General features: G+C 48.6%; 1 protein-coding gene across 2 annotated transcripts in view; it reads left to right on the top strand.

The window, feature by feature from the left end:
* Positions 1–20,317, top strand: part of BCAS3 (BCAS3 microtubule associated cell migration factor) — a 3,998,327-nt gene that overhangs the window by 2,811,326 nt on the left and 1,166,684 nt on the right. For both annotated transcript variants that reach the window (XM_086954924.1, XM_086954923.1), the window contains exon 22: positions 11,543–11,640. In XM_086954924.1, coding sequence (XP_086811050.1) covers positions 11,543–11,640 — 98 coding nt within the window. The remainder of the gene's footprint in view (positions 1–11,542; positions 11,641–20,317) is intronic.

The raw sequence follows: 20,317 nt of genomic DNA on the forward strand, positions 1-20,317 counted from the left end.
GAAGCCACCCGGTGTTAAGTGCGCTCTATAAATGACCATTAACATAACATTAACATTGGTGACCTTGCATACTTTAGGTCACCCAGGGATGATCGTTTTGATAACGTTGGGTCCAACGATAAGCGCCGTTCAGCCAGGGCAATTTCATTCACCAGTACCGATGTTGCTCTAATTAGGAACTGATCCAGTGTACCCACCACGGACCCCCCTGTAACAGAGTTCCTCCCCTTTCCTCCTCTGGTGGCCATCAGTGAAATCCGACACTACAACTTGTCCAGGGGTCAAACTACCGGATATGGATACCAGCACGAAAGTACAAATCAACTGATAGTCACTGACCTTATAATAGTAGATAGATCAGAGGGCGGGCCCGGCCCGACCTCTTACGATCTCGAACGGGCTCAAACGGGCCCGCCCTTAGCCAGGGGCTTCGCCCGGCGCGCGCTCGCATTTCCTGCAGCGAGGATGGTGGTACACTTAAATAGCCAACGGGCAATGGAGCGCAGGTGCGGCATTCCCTGTGGCCCCCTGGGACCTGGAGTCCCTCAGCAGTTCGTTGTCCGGTCCTCGCAGGCAGGCAGAAAGAAAACAACAGCGCAGTAGTATCTTATTTAAAACTGATATGCAGGGTGTTAACTTATGCAGTAATGATTTTACGTTTTATGAGATGGATGTGAGAATTGTTAATTAGCATCAAACAGTGTGAAATCCCAGATCGTTAATTGTTCTTTTTTGGCATTTACTTGTACCTATTATAATATATCAATTGTTTCTCCTCTGGTTGGCATTGTTACTAAGAGTGAGGTTCTTGTTGTCTTTTCTGTCTTGTTTGTTTGAAACTTAGGGGCTGTCCTTTCGTCTCAGTTGTGGGTATTGGGTAATTTTCTTGTACTAAATAGCATTCTGTGGTTCTTATCTTGCAGCTTGTTTAGCAGAGTAATAGTGGTTTGGTGTTTTCAGTAGATTCTGGTGGGGAAAAGATAATACTTCACCCTCCCCCTAAATGGTTATCAGTGGCTTCTATTCTTACTGAAAGTGAAATCCGTAATTTAATTATATATTAAATTTATTATAATGCTAATCTGGAAAGCTGTGTCCATTTTTTGTATCTCTTAAACTTCACCTTCCAGAAAATTGGACCTTTTCCATTTATTCCCCTAATTGTATTATAAAGTATTTTGAAAGCAGATTTTCTTGCAACAGGACGACAGTGAAAGTCCTTAAACACTAGGAAGATGTGGTCTGAGGGCTTTATATGAGAGAGTTGTCTACTCACTGCATTCTGGATCCTTTTGTGGTATTTCATAGCTGTAGTTGGCGGTCCTATATAATAATCTATTGACATAGTCTATTCAGTATGATCAAGAAAGTAGTTGCCTGGATCTTCTGAGGAAATCTGCTATGTGGAATAGCACGCTTTTCGTACTAGGTTAAGTTGAAGGTTCATAGTATGAGCAAAGTTTGTGATAATTCCTAGGTTTCTTCTGGTGAAGCTGTTGGTAGTGCTCCTATAGTTCTTCTGGCCAAATTGTTAATGGATCCTAATTTTTCCATCCCCCACATGTTTAAATCTTAGTTTTTGATGCATTAAGTTTAAGATTACTCTTTAACATTCAGTGGTTAATGGCTCTGAGGCAGTTATCTAGATTTCAAACTTGACAGTCATTAGGGTTTTCGACTTTAAGTATGATCTGGGTATCATTAGCATACTTACAACATGCAACGTGAACTATGGTTAAGTGTCAGGGATTTATCTGATATATTTATATAAATTAGTTATTTTTTTATGTAAAATTAAAATGTTGTCAAGTTACTGCGATAGATGTGGGAGTGACTGTGAAGGTTCTGGCTTGCGTCATTCTTCCAGAATTTTATTTTTGCTCTGAGGCAGACAGAAGCAGTGTAATAGATCACATTTCAGGCCTGTGATGAGGAGCTGGAGCACCAACCAATGGTATGTTATTATCTGAAAGAAACAGGTTAGTGTTAGATTCCTTACCTTACAGTATCCCCAGGCGTCAGGCTGGATCCGGAAAGTTTTCGTCAGCAGTACCCATGCACGTCGGTAGGCGTTGTTTGCGGCTCCACGTCCGACGTCTGCGGTGTGATCGCCGGGATGACGTTGTCGGAGTACTTAGATGCTGCTCTCGCGCGCTGACATCAGTCCTTCTTTTTTCCGCGCCAGTAAGCGCAGATCTGGGAAAAGTAGTTAACCAAGTAATTTTTGGACTAACTTTTTGGCCTGTTTTTGGCTATTCTTTTCGAGTCGATTTCGACTCCTGGTGCCGGTAGGGATGCACGGGTTCAAGCTGTGCGACGCCTGTCAACGACCCCCATCGCCGGTGTCTCTACTGCCTCAGGGCTGACCACGACGACAAGTCGAGCCCCGACTGCCGGGCCTTGACCTCGGAAGCTAGGCAGGAGCGGTCCCTTAAGCTCCTCGAGATCCGGCAGTCGGCTCCGTGCCGCTCAAGGTCCTGGTCGAGGAGGTAGTCGAGGGATCGGTTGCGGAGCCGCAACCATCGACACTCGTTGAGTTACCACCACTCGTTGGCCTCGAAGTCCTCTGGTAAGTCGAGGAAAAAGAAGTCGAAGAGGCGCCATCGCTCTTCTGACTCCCCTCGCCGGTCGCACAACGCGGCTGAGGATTCGGGTGACATCACCCGCGTGGCTCCGTCGGAGCTGCGTGCATCGCACCCGGTCCCATACCCTCTAGTAAATGGACTGCATGCGACACCGGAGGAGATACGTGACGTCCTCATGGCCATGAGGACTCACTTCCCTCTGTTGAGGCCGGCCGGCGCTCCTTCGTGCCCCACAGACCCTACTTCGGGGCTAAGCGGGCCGGCGGCACCGGCCCCGACGCCGTCGTTGACTTTGGTCCCGACGCCGCAAGGCCCAGGTGGATCCAGGCCTGGATCCAAGTCGACCTTAAGACTCCTCCGCCGGCGCCGGCCCCATTGGTGTCACTCCCGGCACAGTCTTCGGATGACGACGCTTCCGGTTTCAGCCCGTGTCTGGTGACGTCTCCGCCATTGGTGGGTGAGCAATTCACCTATGACCCGGCTCCGTCATTTCTGCCTGTTTATCAAGGCACGGATGAAGGGGAGGACTGGTAGGGGTCTGAGGACCCTCTGGCACAACAGTGCCAGTTAAGTCAGGACTTGGCAGATGAGTTGGGGGAGGCCAGTGGTCTGGACACATCGCCCAACACTGGATTCATCTCTCCTCCCTCCGTGGCTACGGAGGAGGGTGCCACTTATGGTGTGGGGTTGCGCAGGGCAACCAAGGCCTTGGCTCTTAAGCTCCCTGCTGCTTCCGTGAGGACTAATCTCCTCACTGAGGTGCTTCAGCCGCCAGTAAGCTCTTCGGAGAGTATGCTGCTGTTTAATGAGGCCCTCACGGACGTTCTGACAGGCACTTGGCCCAAGCCCTCCACAGTGCCCCCTGTGGATAGGAACGTGGCCTGACTCCACCGCCCGGCTCCAGGCGACACCCACTTTCTGTCCGTTCACCCCACCCCACCCGGAGAGCTTGTTGATCCAGGCCTCTACATCCCAGACCACATTCCCGACTGCCCCTCCAGATCGGGAATCCAAAAGGTTTGATCAGTTTGGGAAGAAACTGTTCTCCTCATTGAGTTTAGGGTTGCGGTCTATCAACATCTCATGCTTTTGGGCCGTTACACCCACTGTTTGTGGGACACGGTTGCGGACGTGCTGCCCCAGTGTCCTGAGGAGGCCCAGGCATGGCTCGCCCAGGCACTTGCAGAGGGGCGGGATGCGGCACGCTAATCCATCAGATGTGTACTTGACACGACAGGCTCGCTGGGCAGAACGATTTCCACGACGGTGGCGATCCGTCGCCACACCGGCTGAGGTCCGCCAATTTCTCGGGGGATGTCCAGGCCACGCTCATGGACATGCCTCAAAGCTTTCCTAGTCCGAGCTTTCAGGTCCATTCGACGCCAGTGGGGGGCAGGGTCCGCCATCACCTCCTCCACTGGCGCTCCATCACATCGGACAGGTGGGTGCTGCAAATCGTCCGAAGGGGCTACTCCTTCCCCTTCGAGGTGACCCCTCCAGCCATGCCACTGCAGTACCACCGCATGTCGGGGATCACTTACGACTTCTACAGGAAGAAGTTATGGCCCCCTGGGCCAAGGGGGCCATTGAGCGCGTTCCTGGGCCAGAAGTAGGACGTGGTTGCTACTCCCACTACTTTCAAGGTACCCAAGAAGGGCAAAGGGGACCTACACCCTATCTTGGACCTCCGGAGCGTCAACGGCTTCCTCCGGAAGGAGAAGTTCAAGATGCTGACTTTGGCTCAGGTCCTTGCTGCCCTAGACCCTGGTGACTGGATGGTAGCGTTGGATTCCAGGACGCATATTTCCACATCCCCGTCTTGCCGGCCCACCGGCGCTACCTGTGGTTCACGGTGGGCCACCAGCACTTTCAGTTTACCGTGCTCCCCTTTGGCCTCACCAGTGCCCCTCGGGTGTTCACGAAAGTGATGGCGGTGGTCGCAGCTCATCTGAGCAGATCAGGGATTTCAGGGTTCCCCTATCTCGACGACTGGTTGTTGAAGGCGGGCTCGCCCCAGACAGTCGTCTCCCACCTCCAGACTACGGCCGACCTCCTGCACTCGCTGGGGCTTTCCATCAACATGCCGAAGTCACACCTGTGACCCTCTCAGAAGCTCCTTTTCATCGTAGCGGTTCTGGACTTCGGGTTTCGGGTTTATCCTCCCAAACAGCGTGTTCGGGATATTCAGGCTCTGATTCCGATCTTTAAGCCTTTATCCCGAGTTTCGGTCAGGTTGACGCTGCGGCTCCTGGGGCTGATGGCCTCCTGCATCCTACTGGTGCATCACGCCAGGTGGCGGATGCGGGCTCTGCAGTGGGACCTGAAGTTTCAGTGGGCACAGCATCAGGGCAACCTGTCCGACCACGTCCTGATCTCAGATGGCACTGTGAGTCAGTTGCAGTGGTGGCTCACGAACCGCTATTGGGTCAGTGGCAGATCCCTCTCCCTACCCCAACCGAAGCACGTAGTAGTAACGGATGCGTCCCTTCTGGGATGGGGGGGCCACATGGGAGAGGCGGAGATCAGAGGCCTCTGGTCTCTGGCGTAGTCCCGGCTCCATATCAACCTTCTGCAGCTGCGGGCGATCCGTCTTGCACTGAAGGCATTTCTTCCCTCTGTCCAGGGAAGTGTAGTGCAGGTGTTCACGGACAACACCACCGCCATGTGGTACTGCAACAAACAGGGCGGTGGGGTTGTGGACTCATTGTCAGGAGGCTCTGAGCCTCTGGACATGACTGGAACACCAGGGCGTCACCCTGGTGGTTCAACACCTGGCAGGTACCCTGAACGCCAGGGCGGACAAACTCAGCCACTGGTGCCTGATGGATCGCGAATGGCATCTGAACTCGGATGTGGCGCAAGGTCTACATCAGCAGTGGAGAGGTTAGATCTATTCGCCACCGAAGGGAACACGCAATGTCATCAGTTCTGCGCGTTGGAATTTCTAAGGCGTCATTCGCTGGGGGACGCTTTTCGTCATGAGTGGAGCTGTAGTCTGTTGTACCCTTTCCACCTATACCACTTCTGCCCAGAGTGCTGAAGAAGATCTGACGCGACCGGGCCCAAGTCATCCTTGTGGTATCCGAGCTACTCAGCATGTCAGTCGATCCCCCGATTTGTCTGCCTCTTCAGGAGGACTTTCTGTCGCAGCAGCAGGGCACAGTCCTCCACCCGAACCTGTCCAGTCTCCACCTACATGCGTGGAGATTGAGCGGCGACAGTTGAGGCCATTTGACTTGCCTCCTGAAGTCTGTGATGTGATTCTGGCAGCTAGGCGTCCCTCCACAAAGACGGTATACGCCTGCAGGTGGAACAAATTTGTGGGATGGTGCACAGCAAGGGCTGTGGATTCCCTTTCTGCCCCTCTTTCAGAGGTTTTCCTTTTCCTTCTTTCTCTTGCCCAGCAGGGCTCTGCTCTGGGCACTATCAAAGGCTATCTCTCAGACATTTCATCCTTCTTTAGGCTTCCTGATCAGCCTTCTCTTTTCAAGTCCCCTGTGGTAAACAGATTCTTAAAAGGCATCACACACACATGTTCCCTCCTGTTCCCATTGTGATGCCTCAGTGGGACTTGAACCTTGTACTGACTTACTTGATGTGCGCTCCCTTTGAGCCACTTCATAACTGTCCTCTTCGTTTTCTGACTATTAAAACTGCATTCCTGGTTGCCATCATCTCTGATCTCTGCCAGGAGAGTGAGCGAGCTCCAGGCCCTGTCTTCTAAGCCTCCTTTCCCCTCTGTCCATCCGGACAAGGTTGTTCTGAGGACTGGTCCTTCTTTCCTGCCCAAGGTGGTTACAGCCTTCCATATCGGGCAGTCCATTACCTTGCCTACCTTCTTTCCGCCTCCGCATCCCTCGAAGGATGAAGAGAGGCTCCACCGTCTGGATCCAAAACATGCGCTCTCCTTTTATCTAGATCGCACACGCCAGTTCCGGGTGGGTTGTTTTGTGCATCAAGGTTTGCTACTCCTTGGTGAAAAAGGAGCCTCCTGTGGGGCTGCACACTTATTCCACACGGGCCACGGCGGCTACTACTGCCCTGGGTCGGGGAGTCCCCTTGCAGGACATCTGTCAGGCAGCTACGTGGGCCTCGCTGCACAAGTTTGCTAGGCACTACTGCCTGGACAGACAAGTCCGGAGAGATGGCTTTTTCGGCCGTTTCGTTCTCCAGGACTTTCTGGTGTGATTATTGGTTTGCAGACCCACCACTGGGGTTGGTGTTGTTGGGGTATCTATTCTAAGGTAAGGAATCTAACACTAACCTGTTTCTTTCAGATGCACAAGTTACTTACCTTCGGTAACAATATATCTGTAAGAAACAGCAGTTAGTGTTAGATTCCTTACCGATAGCTAGGGTTACGGTATCTTCCTTTGAGGGCCCTATTTTCATGGCACCAGTGTCGGTTACTTGCATGGCTCTGCGTTCCTGGCACGGAAAGCTATGTACAGAACTGACGTCCGCACGCGAGGGCACGTCTAAGTACTCCACGTCTTCCCGGGGATCACGACGCCGACGACGGACGCGGAGCCGCAGACGACGCCTACCGACGCGCAAGGGTACTGCTGACGAAAACTTTCCGGATCCAGCCTGACGCCTGGGGATATTCTAAGGTAAGGCTCTAACACTAACTACTGTTTCTTACAGATATATCATTACCGAAGGTAAGTAACTTGTGCATGATCAAATCACACTACCCGGTTGGAGCTCGCGTTGATCCACACTCTGCGTGACATTGCAGTTATCCGAGGATACAAGAAATGTACCTATCTGGGCACTGATTATAAACGGATGAGACCATAATTTAGATGGACTACGGTGCGGAAAAGGATTATCAGATTCTATGAATAGTGAACAACACAGTACTTGCTGCATGACTGGATCCGCGTCATTCTCCTTTTTTTATGACAATACTGGACTCCGATGGATGTCCCCTCTAACTGGATAGTGGTATTACAGTGAAAAAAATATCTTTTTGATTTACCATCACACGTGGTTCATACCTGTGACATCGTTCTTCTGGGATTAAGTGGAAAACATGCTTTTTAATTGTCCCCTGTACATGTGGGCTTGACTGCCTGGAAGAGGTCCTGAGGAAGGTGGCTGTGTGCCGCCGAAACGTGCGTCGACCAAGTGCGGGGTCTCACATTGTTTTGAGACCCATTAGTTGACGGGGGGCTCCCTGCCAATTAAGAATCAGTTTCCTTTTTCAGAGGGTGTGGATGTGATTGTAATGAGGGTATGAATGTGTAAGTTTGTGATGATTGTTTGTGTGATATCAGGGAAATATGAATCTGTATAAATTGTTTTTTTTGTGTATATAGTTCTTTCTTTCTCATTGTATGAACCATGAAATTATTTATAAAATGTTAAATTTGTGATTAAATGTCTCTTATGAACTTAAATAATATGAAAAAATACAAATACTTGAAAGCAATGCTGAATAGAAAATAAAGAAAACTTCATATATTTTTTGAAGAAAATAAAAAATAAGTTTGTTGTGAATTTGTCACCTTTGATACACTAAGAATGGGATGTATACCTGTATTGAAAAATTGTGGCCACTGAGGGTTCACCTGGTTCTAAACATTTTGCAATCATGCCATACAAAAGCTGTCAATTTGTTGTAAAAAGGCTCTAAGCCTAAAAGTGTTGTAAATCTGACCCTAAAAAGCTACCAAAATGTTCCCTTCCCTACTCCCCTTACTTTCAATTGGACTAAAAGAGCTTCAACCCTTGAACAGAGCATGCTGCATTGGACGACAGAGTGATGCTTATCTAAAATACCATTGTAGCGAAACACATCCACTTCTGGATTTGACAACCTTATAAATGTTTCCATTTCCTCCTGACTTTTCACCTCTAGGTGAAGAGGAAAGTGCATGTTTTTTCTAAAACTTTCTTACCTTAAAAAATGAATTGCAGTGCTACTGCCCCAGTTTACCCTTCCTCCAAAAGAATAACAAAACACGTCCAGTAAGCGCCCTCAACTCCAAAATATTTCTCCTTCAATAAAACCTGTACTTTGCAACCACAATGATTACATGTAAACTTCATCACATCTACATGGTTTATGTCCCCTAAAAATAACTATCTTGTTAATGCACCTTCCTAGCAAACATGCAAGGCCTTTTGAGTTTCTTGTATACCTGGCATCATCTGTGCACCTTTGACCAAAGTATTTTCTTTTGTCCTCTAATTCGCACACCCCTTCAGTATGATGCTATGCTCTGCAGAAAGCTGTTACTTTCATCCTCCTTCTGTGGTTCATAGGCCATTCATGTGCCACCTTCTGGCTTTATATTATTGGAGGCCCCGAGGTATCGGCTAGATACATGCATTATCTAGGGGGTCATTCTGAAGATTTTGAAAAGTATGCTGTATGCTGGCTTCAGATTCCATCTTCGTCATCTCGCTTATAAACCGTTACTTCAAACCTTTTCCACTCCTGTTTATGATTAGCTTGAGTTTTACAACATTGCCTATGCATTGTACTAGAAATTACCTTTCCCAGCATTATTACAAAGCTTCACACATCGAATTGGTGACCCTTCACCTCTTAATCACAAAAAAAGGAATTTATCTCCGCAAATGCCTGTTGATCAGTCCAATGCTTGATTCCTTTTGCAGTATTCCTAAATCATCTGTGGCCTAACGAAAATAAAAGCGTTATGGTGTAGAGACGCTAAGAATCTTGATCTGAACCTCCTGCGGCCCTTGCTCTAAACTGCCTTTCTCCTATTAGCACCAACATTGATGTTAATGTCCCCACCAATAGTCTCAGCGTTGCTCTGGATATCAATCCCCTCTTAATAGTAATCAGAAAAGATCCAAATCTTCTGCCCCCTGTTTTTAAAGAGTTATTTGGGGAATGTGACTCTTTGAGAGTGATTAAAAGCAAAAGGAAACTATCACCCTCCCCATCTCAATTGGAAACCGTCAGGGCAGCCAAAAGAAGGTATAAGAATAACAACTATAAACGTTTACAAAGCCAAAGCTACCTATATAACATCCCTTATAACTGCCCAGAACAACTCTTTGATATACTCAAAGCTGCCAACAACCCTTTCCATCCACTAAAAATTGAAGACACAAGGGTGGGTCTGATTAGTCTACTCAATAGAATTATCTGTACCTTACTCTCAGAAAGACTTCAATCTTGTATGCAAAGGTAAGACCAAATGGTCATTTTTAACCCTTTATCTAAAAGTGATCTAGTAAAATCATAACCAAAGTCGAATCCTCAAATCGCTTCCAGGACACTATTCTGAGAAATGCAGCCAAAGGCTTGACACCACATCATATACCTCAAAAAACCAACCTTATTATCCTCTGTCTTGCTCAAGGAGGGGTCCCCGTTTTCGAGATATTTGCCAAGTCCACTCCTTTACTGAAAAATAACAGACCATGGGATCTAAGCATTTTTGACCCATCTCATGTTTGTCCTGTCTAACAAAAGTGCTTGAGAGTTGTGTTGCCACACAACATACTTAAAGCATTGTGGATAATTATCCCTTTGAATTCCAGTCCCACTTTAGAAAAGGCAGTAGTATGGTAACTGGACTGCTTTAGGTAGCGATAATGCACTCTGCATCCTAGATGATGGCAGCTGTATGGAATTGAAGACATAGGGCCTGATTTCGAGATAGGTGGGTGGCCTGCTGTTAGCTCCGATGCATTGAATTTTTCTGAGTGCCTGCTGTGCCTCTGCTGGAGTTTTTCTGTAAAACAAAAGGCTAATGACCCAAGGGCTATGTGGGGCCATTTTTCTTTTTTTCTTTTCTGGATCACCAGGCTTTTACTGGCAGTCAAGAAAAGAAACAAAAGTACATGAGACTACTCTAAATAGGTAGGACAATGTGATTTACTTACACCAAGGGCCCCAAGTCCATCAGGCCATTGGTGAAATGTTTCCACTTGCAGGAGCACCACTAGCAAAAACATTGATGGCCTTCTCTACTTTACACAGGGCGGACCGGCTCTCAGTTTTGAGGATAGGTTACCCCACCACATTTGTGGCAGAGTATCCCAGTGGCTAAACTCTAAAGGAGGCCCATGGCCCCCAACTAGTTCGCCTCTTAACCAAACATGTTCAATAGATCAAAATTGACAATAGTTCTCCAGCCCTGTCTCAATGACACACAATGGTTCCGATAAGCTTGATACTCATCCCTATCCTTTTACTTCTATATCGAACCCTTTGGGGTCCTACTCAAACGTTAAAGGGTCCTATATTGTGAAAAAGAGGACAATACTGAAGTCTAACCCAAGGTCAGTTTATCTGAGAGCATTCAGTTTCTAATCAAAAAATCAAAAGGTACAAGACGAAATGACCTTATACCACCTAAAACTCAATCCAATTAAAACTGAATTTCTTTCAATCTAACCCATTCATTTGAGCTTACCAGTACAATCCTCTGGGCCATGTTTTTACTGTAAAAAACGGTATAAATAAATAAATGACAAATTATTCACATCTCCTTGAATTTTAATTGTAATAACCAATTGACCCTCAGTGTGGGTGACATGTCAATTCCGATGGGTGCCGCTAATGACAGTTGCTATTTCTAAAGGAATTAGGAGGTTCACAGAGAAACAATGTGGATCTGTTTACTCCCTTGAGTCAATTTTAGATTGTGAAAGCATAAAACTGTTGAACTGTCCGTGTGAAAGTCTGGGGCAAAGCAAGGAATTACAGAGGTAATTGGATTAAAAATACTGATTCCCTCCGGTAATTGCTTATTCATTGGTTGAACCTATGGATTCCTTCTGTAATCCCTGTTCATTTTACCCCTGTAGTTGTTGGTAGCCCCGGTATTGTTGATCTGTGGGCAGAGCAGGATTTAACTGTTCAAATTCTTAGGGCACAATAAAGAGGACAATCGTGTTTTATGCTAGACATGAAAAATGACTAGTCATATTTCGAACACTGAATGACCTATAATTTACATTTGCAGGATTCAACCAGTTCGTTCCGAGCCTGTGAGCATGCCCGGATCATCATGTCCTGTGACAGACCATCGAGTTGCATCCACCGTCATTGACTCCGGGTCAGGTAGGAAGCTCGTTGAAAGGATCTGAGACATGAAACACTGTTGTCCATTTTCCGTTCTTTAGGAAACCTGCTGCAGTTCTGCTACATATGTTGCAGAATGAGTCTAATTAAGGCACCAAGTCTGCAGTTCCAATAACTTGTTTCTTTCATTAACACTTCTGAGGTGGGGTGGTAAGAAGTCTGTAGTATAGTGTAGTTACAGCTGAGAAACAGTGGCAGTGCGCAAAAACTACCATTTATAGAAGAATTAATTGTCTCAAAACACTCCACCAAATATTATCACTCTGTTTTCCCACTGATGCACCTCATGCCTGCCATGTGGTGATTGGGATTTTCTTGTATCCAGAGACGTTTCAAGATATGTGTAAAGTGTGCAGTCTCCTGGGAAAGTAAACGTTCTCTTTATTTATCTTACCGTGGTCTATTTCCATATAACAGTCTCTCTCCTCTCTTCCTACCTCCACGTTTTGGTCCCTCCACTTATGGGTCTCTCTTGCTTTTCCCAGTGGTATCTTAAGAATTTTTAGGGCCCTGGAAAGACCTATTTCACCTGATTTTGTGTGAACCCCATTACTGAAAGCTTTTTTGGCATCATGTAAGCTTCACTCAGTAGAAAATCGGAAGTAAAATTACAGAGGGCTCCAAATTATGTCTTGCTCAAGATGAAAAAGATTTAAGACGACACTGATTGTACCAGTGTTTTACTGGTGGCGACCACAAAGGCTAGCCTTTTAACAAAGCATGAGACAGAGATCAGAGCTAGTTCCAGGCATGAACCTTCTGAACAGATTCCTTAAGTATGTCACAATTTCCGTCTTTGGTGTGAAGACCAGTCTGAAAGCTTAATGAATGAAAGCAACATGCCTCTCTGAGAAAGTGTTCTGTCACTAATGCAAAATATCAAACACCTACCGAGATGCCCGGTGTTAGACATCTAGGAAAACTGGACTTTTTCCTGGATTCTACGATGGAGGGAAATTTGTAGAACGGCCTCTGAGTGTTGGAGCCCAAGTCCACCAGATCAGCACCTGTATCACAGCACAGTACCGCAGACATTTGAGTGGAGTATGGGATGCTGAGAAGTTACGATCTGAGACAATGATGACCGCACTAGAGCAGGACATAGAAATACCAAGATGGTGACACAATGCACAAAATATTACTATGCAAGAAGAACAAAAAAACAAAACCAGTCAGACAGGACGCTAAACTGAAAGACTCGACAGGGTCCATTCACAGTGCTTGCTGAAGACAGCTAATGTTTACTCTGCATTTAAAGTCTACATGGGTAAACCGGAAAGAAGGAGCAGGGAACCCATGGGAATATCAGAGGGAAAAACCTCCTCAGAACACACAGTTTTATAAAACAACTAAGAGTGGTTACTGCATAAAGGCCATTGTGATGTCAGGAACGTGCAAATCAAGAAAACGGGTAGTACGGTTTCTGCTCAAGGGACAAGACAGCACCAGGAACGAGTATTCATGTCATGCATGTCTCACCGGACGCAAATGGAATATCCAGTTTCCAGAATATGAATGTGGTATTTGGTTTGGGAGCTGCATCAAGGCAAAGACAGCCAAACTATATTTAGGAGCCCAAGAAAGTCAGGAAAAAAAGTGCACTGCTTCCCAGAGATGGTTTGCTCCACGAATCAGACAAGCAAGAGTATCCGAACTGGTTTTCATTCGTAGATGACAATACAAATTTGTGAAGCAAAACAATGTTCTTAACAATTACTGTGGCTTCAGACCCTCTTAATGGCCCATTTGAGAACACTTAAAGGGGCGTCCTATTCCAGCCTCAGGTCTGATTGGCTGCTGCCTCAGCCTGGCTCTGGCAATACATATTTCTAGAATGCATCATGCCAGCTAGGCTGTAAGTTTCTGTTACTTACTTGTAGCTCTGTGAAGTGTGCATTTGCCCTCACCTTCAGGGATGGATATAGCATCATCGGGTTCCAGATCTTCGATCATATCATATCAGTGGATTGTACATGATGTGGTTTCTGGCGTATGATATGCAGCATCACTGCAACAAATACAGATCCTGGCTCCTGCTCTTCCATGCATTATGGGAGCAATAGAGCTTTTAACTTGTTAATAACACTCACAGTGGATTTAGACAACCTTTTCCTGCACTTTACAATCTAAAACTACTAACTCTTGTTAGCCCCAGAGCCATTGGGCACCAAGCATGACACCTGGGGCTAGTGGGGTGCGAGCAGTTTCGGAGACACTGCAAAGATTTTCCTGCAAGGGAGTACAATATCACTTAGCACTTAACTTCTATGGGTTTGAGTGCTTTTGGAACATTGAGTCCTACACTGTGTCACGGATTTCCTTTTGGGAGTGTCCCATTTCAGAATACTTAGTTAATGTGATTTGTGTTTATTCCTTTATTTAAGGATTTTAATGTTGTGCTGAGCAGGTCACCTTACAGCGAATCACTCATCAGCCATGACGGGATATTTTTGAAGTATGGATTACAGTGTTCAAATTGAGCACCGAAAGCATTGCAAATATAACTTGTAATTAGGTGTGGAGAAAGTGGTAAAGGAAATTACTGCAGAGGTGAGATACTGGATTGAACTCCTAACTTCGATTCTTTCTGTTGTCTCCTTCTTGCACCGTGAGTGCGCAACAAGGATGCCATCAAGGTAGCGGGTGAGGAATGTGCCGGGGATGTGATGCACTTAGCTTGATGGCACCAAGCATGTGTAGACTGCTTGAGATACAAGGGGAAACTCGACGAGCACAGCTAAAAAATCCACTTAGAATGTCTGGATCACCTACAATTTCCATTGTATGCTTGTTTTTCACTTACTCTCAAGCGTCTTAGCCCAGCTGTCCTGTAATGAGCCTGACCTAAACACTTGTTGCTATGTTGTACTTTAGCTTTGTTGTTTGCACATTTATTAAGATTACAAATGTTCTTATTACCCCATTTGCTTTATGCCCTCTTCTGAATGTTCATTTGTATTTTCCTTACAGCATGGTGGTGGCTAAAATTGATTGTTTGAAGAGGTTAAGTTCCTCGCTTTCTTGCCCTTTTCATCCTACTTAGATTAATTTTAGCCCCCACAGACATTTAAGGGTCTCTACTGATTCTTCACACAAGAAATTAAGTACGTGCAGGTCCTAAACCCCTTTGCACAGACACGCTTTAGTCACACCCTGTGAGAGCCCTGCCCACTAGGGACGGCAGCACAGCATTACTACCACTAGGCCAGCCGTGTTTTCGACTTTCCCTTACTGAATTTCCCCTACCCAAGTTTTACACCATCCGTGAGCACCGTTAAAATGTTCCCCAAGCTCATTTTTAGGTCTCGCCTGTTGTCGATGCGCATGCGCATCGAGCAAAGCGAGACTATTGCGAGTTATCCACACTTTATCTGCACTGCAAGGAATCGTGGCGATTCCTTGCAGTGCCCGTGAGTTTTAAGGTCAATGCGCATGCGCATTAAGCTTATGCGCATGCGCATTGACCTTAAAAGTCACGGGCGCGTGCACGTCCGTCTCCTAACAACACACACACACCCTCCCCCCCGCTCCGCCCCCTCCCGCAGTGTCGCATTTCTCTTTCTCCTCCCCCTCCCCTCTCTCCCCTCCGTCTCGTTTCACACACACCCTCTCCCCCGCTCCCCCCCCTCCCCGCCAACACCGCCTCGCGAGCTCGTCATTCCAAACCCGCCCTCCCCCGCCTGACCCCGAGCCTAGTTTATCCTCTTGTTCCCATTCCCTTCATCTCTGTCACTTTCTCTCTGTTGTATATGCGTTTCTCTTCATGGGAAGCCACTGTCCCCCTCATCGCATGTCACTCTCTCCTCTGAGATGCTTCCTCTCCCGGTCTTTTTCCCCTCTCTCGCTATTGTTTGTTTCCCTGTGTGGTGTCATCCTCCCTCTCTGCCCCCTCCCTTCCTTTTCGTTGTGTATCTGTTTCTACTGCGGTTTCAGCCTCACATCCCGCCCTGGCTCAGATGTCTCTCTCTGCAGCTGGCTCGCAGGCCCTGCTGGTGCCTGACCTCCTTCCGTGCCTGGGAGCAGCCCAGCCCCGCTGGCTCCAGGGGGAGATTCCAGTCTGATGGCTCAGGGCGGGCCACACCAGCAGTGTGTGCTTCTGCCTGCCCTTCCCAGAAGAGGCGAGCCCTGGCTCCCACGCGGCCTGACGCTCTCCCTTCGACACCCTAAGCCATGACTGTCGGCCACATGCACACCTACATTCAGACCCTACAATCACAGCACTAACACCGACCCCTCTGCCCCCCCCCCCCCCCCCCCCCCCCGGCACTCACGCCCAGCATTCATCTCCCTGCAACCTACCAACCACACATATCCTTGCTCATTTCTCCTCCCCCCTCCCCTCTCTTCCGTGTCGCACCTCTCCCCTCTCCGCCCCCTCCCCGCTCCGCCCCCTCCCCGCTCCGCCCCCTCCCCTTCCCTCCGTGTCGCATTTTTCACTCTTGTTCACTCTTGAATCCTTCCTCCCCTCCTATCGCTCCTTCAATCCAAACACCCCCCTTCCTCATCGGCTTTCTTTTATCCCTGAGAGAATACTTTTAAATAGGCCCCTGCTGGGCATTTTTCCCATTCCCTTCATCTCTGTCACTTTCTCTCTGTTGTATATGCGTTTCTCTTCATGGGAAGCCACTGTCCCCCTCATCGCATGTCACTCTCTCCTCTGAGATGCTTCCTCTCCCGGTCTTTTTCCCCTCTCTCGCTATTGTTTGTTTCCCTGTGTGGTGTCATCCTCCCTCTCTGCCCCCTCCCTTCCTTTTCGTTGTGTATCTGTTTCTACTGCGGTTTCAGCCTCACATCCCGCCCTGGCTCAGATGTCTCTCTCTGCAGCTGGCTCGCAGGCCCTGCTGGTGCCTGACCTCCTTCCGTGCCTGGGAGCAGCCCAGCCCCGCTGGCTCCAGGGGGAGATTCCAGTCTGATGGCTCAGGGCGGGCCGCTCCTGCGGCTCTGGAGAGACACCAGCAGTGTGTGCTTCTGCCTGCCCTTCCCAGAAGAGGCGAGCCCTGGCTCCCACGCGGCCTGACGCTCTCCCTTCGACACCCTAAGCCATGACTGTCGGCCACATGCACACCTACATTCAGACCCTACAATCACAGCACTAACACCGACCCCTCTGCCCCCCCCCCCCCGGCACTCACGCCCAGCATTCATCTCCCTGCAACCTACCAACCACACATATCCTTGCTACTAAATCCACAAAACGTATACTCATACTGCTGGCACCTGCCCAAATAACCACTGCCGCCCACATAACACCCACACACTCCTAGCATGAACACCCATGCACTTAGGACAATCTCACCCACACACCCCACTGCATTGACATTCTAGCTCATGCCCCTTCATCCACTTCCCTGATACTCGCACCTAGCAATGACTACATTGTGGCATCCTGCCCACTCCTAGCGAGCACACTACAATATGCATCCGCCCCCTCACTCTCTCTGCCCACCCTCAACGCCTCACCCTCACTCACCCTCACCCTCACTCTCACTCACCCTCACTCTCACACACCCTCACCCTCACTCTCACTCACCCTCAACGCCTCACCCTCAACGCCTCACCCTCAACGCCTCACCCTCACCCTCACTCACCCTCACCCTCACTCACCCTCACTCTCACTCACCCTCACTCTCACTCACCCTCACTCACCCTCACCCTCACTCACCCTCACCCTCAACACCTCACCCTCAACACCTCACCCTCACTCACCCTCACCCTCACTCACCCACCCTCACTCACCCTCACCCTCACTCACCCTCACCCTCACTCACCCTCACCCTCACTCACCCTCACCCACCCTCACTCACCCTCACTCACTCTCACTCACCCTCACTCTCACTCACCCTCACTCACCCCCTCACTCACCCTCACTCTCACTCATCCTCACTCACCCTCAACCCCTCACCCTCACTCACCCTCAACCCCTCACCCTCACTCACCCTCACCTTCACTCACCCTCAACCCCTCACCCTCACTCACCCTCAACGCCTCACCCTCAATCACCCTCAACCCCTCACCCTCACCCACCTTCACTCACCCTCACCCTCACTCACCCTCACCCTCACCCTCACTCACCCTCACCCTCACTCACCCTCACTCACCCTCACTCACCCTCACCCACCCTCAACCCCTCATCCTCACTCACCCTCAACCCCTCACCCTCACTCACCCTCAACCCCTCACCCTCCCTCACCCTCACTCACCCTCAACCCCTCACCCTCACTCACCCTCAACCCCTCACCCTCAACCCCTCACCCTCAATCCCTCACCCTCACCCACACTCACCCACACTCACCCTCACTCACCCTCACACTCACCCACCCTCACTCACCCTCACCCTCACTCACACTCACCCTCACTCACCCTCAACCCCTCACTCACCCTCAACCCCTCACCCACCCTCAACCCCTCACCCTCACTCACCCTCAACCCCTCACCCTCAACCCCTCACTCACCCTCACTCACCCTCAACCCCTCAGCCTCACCCTCACTCACCCTCAACCCCTCACCCTCACTCACCCTCACTCACCCTCAACCTCATGCTAAAGATTTACAAAAAAACCCATAAACAATTCTAAAAGCACTAACTCTAATGCTGCGAGACCTATTGCATTTCTAATGCTTGTTGTCCATGTTGTTAGTTCCCCTGTTACCTCTGGCCAATTTACCTTAGATAAAATGTATCACTGTCTTTTATGGTATACTGTGTGACTGATGTAAAGTCTTGAGATGTTTAACTGTCCAGTCCTTCATACTTCTCTTTTTTATTTGCAAGTGCTTGATGTGGTCTTCCCTGTGTCCTATTTACATTTATGGTGCAAACTAAAATAGAAACATATAGCAGCCAATGTATATATCAAACTTTGTTATGGTGTCCAACTTGCTAATCATAATAGTTTGCAGTGGTATGCAAACAATTCCCATCAGCCATCCCTCCTGTCAAGTTGACCACATTTCAATTCCTAAAGAAAAAGAAGTGTGGACATGATGTATTTAGGGCTCGTCATTGGATAAAGGGATGCTTTGATGTATACGATTTAGATTAAGTTAATTTTGTAATTTTGTTTATATAGGAGGTCCGTGGGCCTTCTTTGAGGGGTCAAATAATCGCATCATCTATAGCCCCCCCCCCCCTTTCCTGGCTTATGCCGTCACTACAAGGGCCCCAGTAACTTTCACTTTGAACGCAAACAGTCTTTTTGCCAAGTTAAAATTATTGTTATATGAAAATTGCCCTAGCACCCAGGGATTTTTCAAAAATAGTTCTCTCCAGATAATACCTGAAGGACTTTGTAAAGGGAAAACAGTGTTAGAGTACATTGTGGGAGAACCTGAGTAAAGATTGTCACCATACATTCTTCCCCACTTCCAGTGGGATAAACTTGGAATAGGACTCAGAATCCTTTTGAAAGTATTTACTTTGGGTTATATATTGTGTGAACAAGACTCAAAAGTGTATCGGAGTGCTTTAAATAAGAACTGTTACTGCTGCATACGAAGAGTTTGTAAGAGATCAGTTACATAAATGTTGTTGATTGTATAACCAGCAGTGTACAGAGTTGTCAGTGAAAACAAATGTCTAAAAGATGACATGAGCCCCTCTTGCTCCTTTCACCTCTCCTGATCTCTAGCCCTGGCCCTTCTTTCCCAAGCATGGCGCCCAGCCTATGCCTCCTCCAGTAACCCGCAAGCCCCTCCCCAGTACATACGAGCGAGGCTGTAGCGTTCATCTCCAGCACATGCCAGTCCCTGCTCTTTGCCTCAATATTGACTGTGCAGAAAATCCTCCTCTACACGGTCACTGGTAATCGGTACCATCAAGTGCAGCAACACACGGTCCCTCTGCTTAAGTCTCCTTTCCTACATCATTCAACCTCCAGAGTACTTGACCTGGCAGCCTATCGCGGTATCGCCCTAGCAGCTTCCTACGTGTCGGGACCTGGTAGGGATAATGCCTCACCCAGAAGCCTCCCACCTCCTGCCACGACCCTGGCGCAGGGAGGATCTCCCGCTGGACGATTATACCAGGCCTTCTCCAGCAGAGCCATCCAGTCTTTCTCCCTTGTGGACTTCCTCAAGCCACGCAATTACTAATTGAGGGCTCTAAGTGCCATCTTCCCTCCGTGGTACAATGCGTAGTCCTCAGCTTGCATCCTGGACTGCGGTATATTGAGGCTCCATAGGTGAGATGAACACGCCAATAAGCCACCAATAAAAGTGGGGGGCCTCCGGTACTAAGTCTTTAGATACTCTAGGCCAGGGCCAAGTCTGTGCCTGTCAATACAAATCCTAGCAGCAGGCACCATCTTGGAATCCCCTTCGATGTGCCACTAAACCGCCCATGCATACCCTTGCATCCGTAAGGAACGGATAGAGACCCCATGCGCCCTCCGACAGCCTCTGCAGTCTCTGTAGTCTCTGTGGGTAAGCCAGCCGTAGGCACTACTAACCATATTTTGCCGGGTCCATTTGTGTCCCTGATTTCACCGGCGCACCGTGAGGGACGACTATCCTAAGACACTGAACTCGAGGAGACACTTGGCCCACCTGCCTTGCCGCCTGTGACGCGCGCGCGCTCGCTCTCTCTCTCTCTCTCCCCCCTTCTCTCTCCCCCCTCTCTCGCGCTTCCTGGTCCCTGCAGCACGCGCACTCTTTACGA

This window comes from Lissotriton vulgaris, chromosome 2_1, assembly GCF_964263255.1.
Source record: "Lissotriton vulgaris chromosome 2_1, aLisVul1.2, whole genome shotgun sequence".
Classification (NCBI taxonomy): domain Eukaryota; kingdom Metazoa; phylum Chordata; class Amphibia; order Caudata; family Salamandridae; genus Lissotriton; species Lissotriton vulgaris.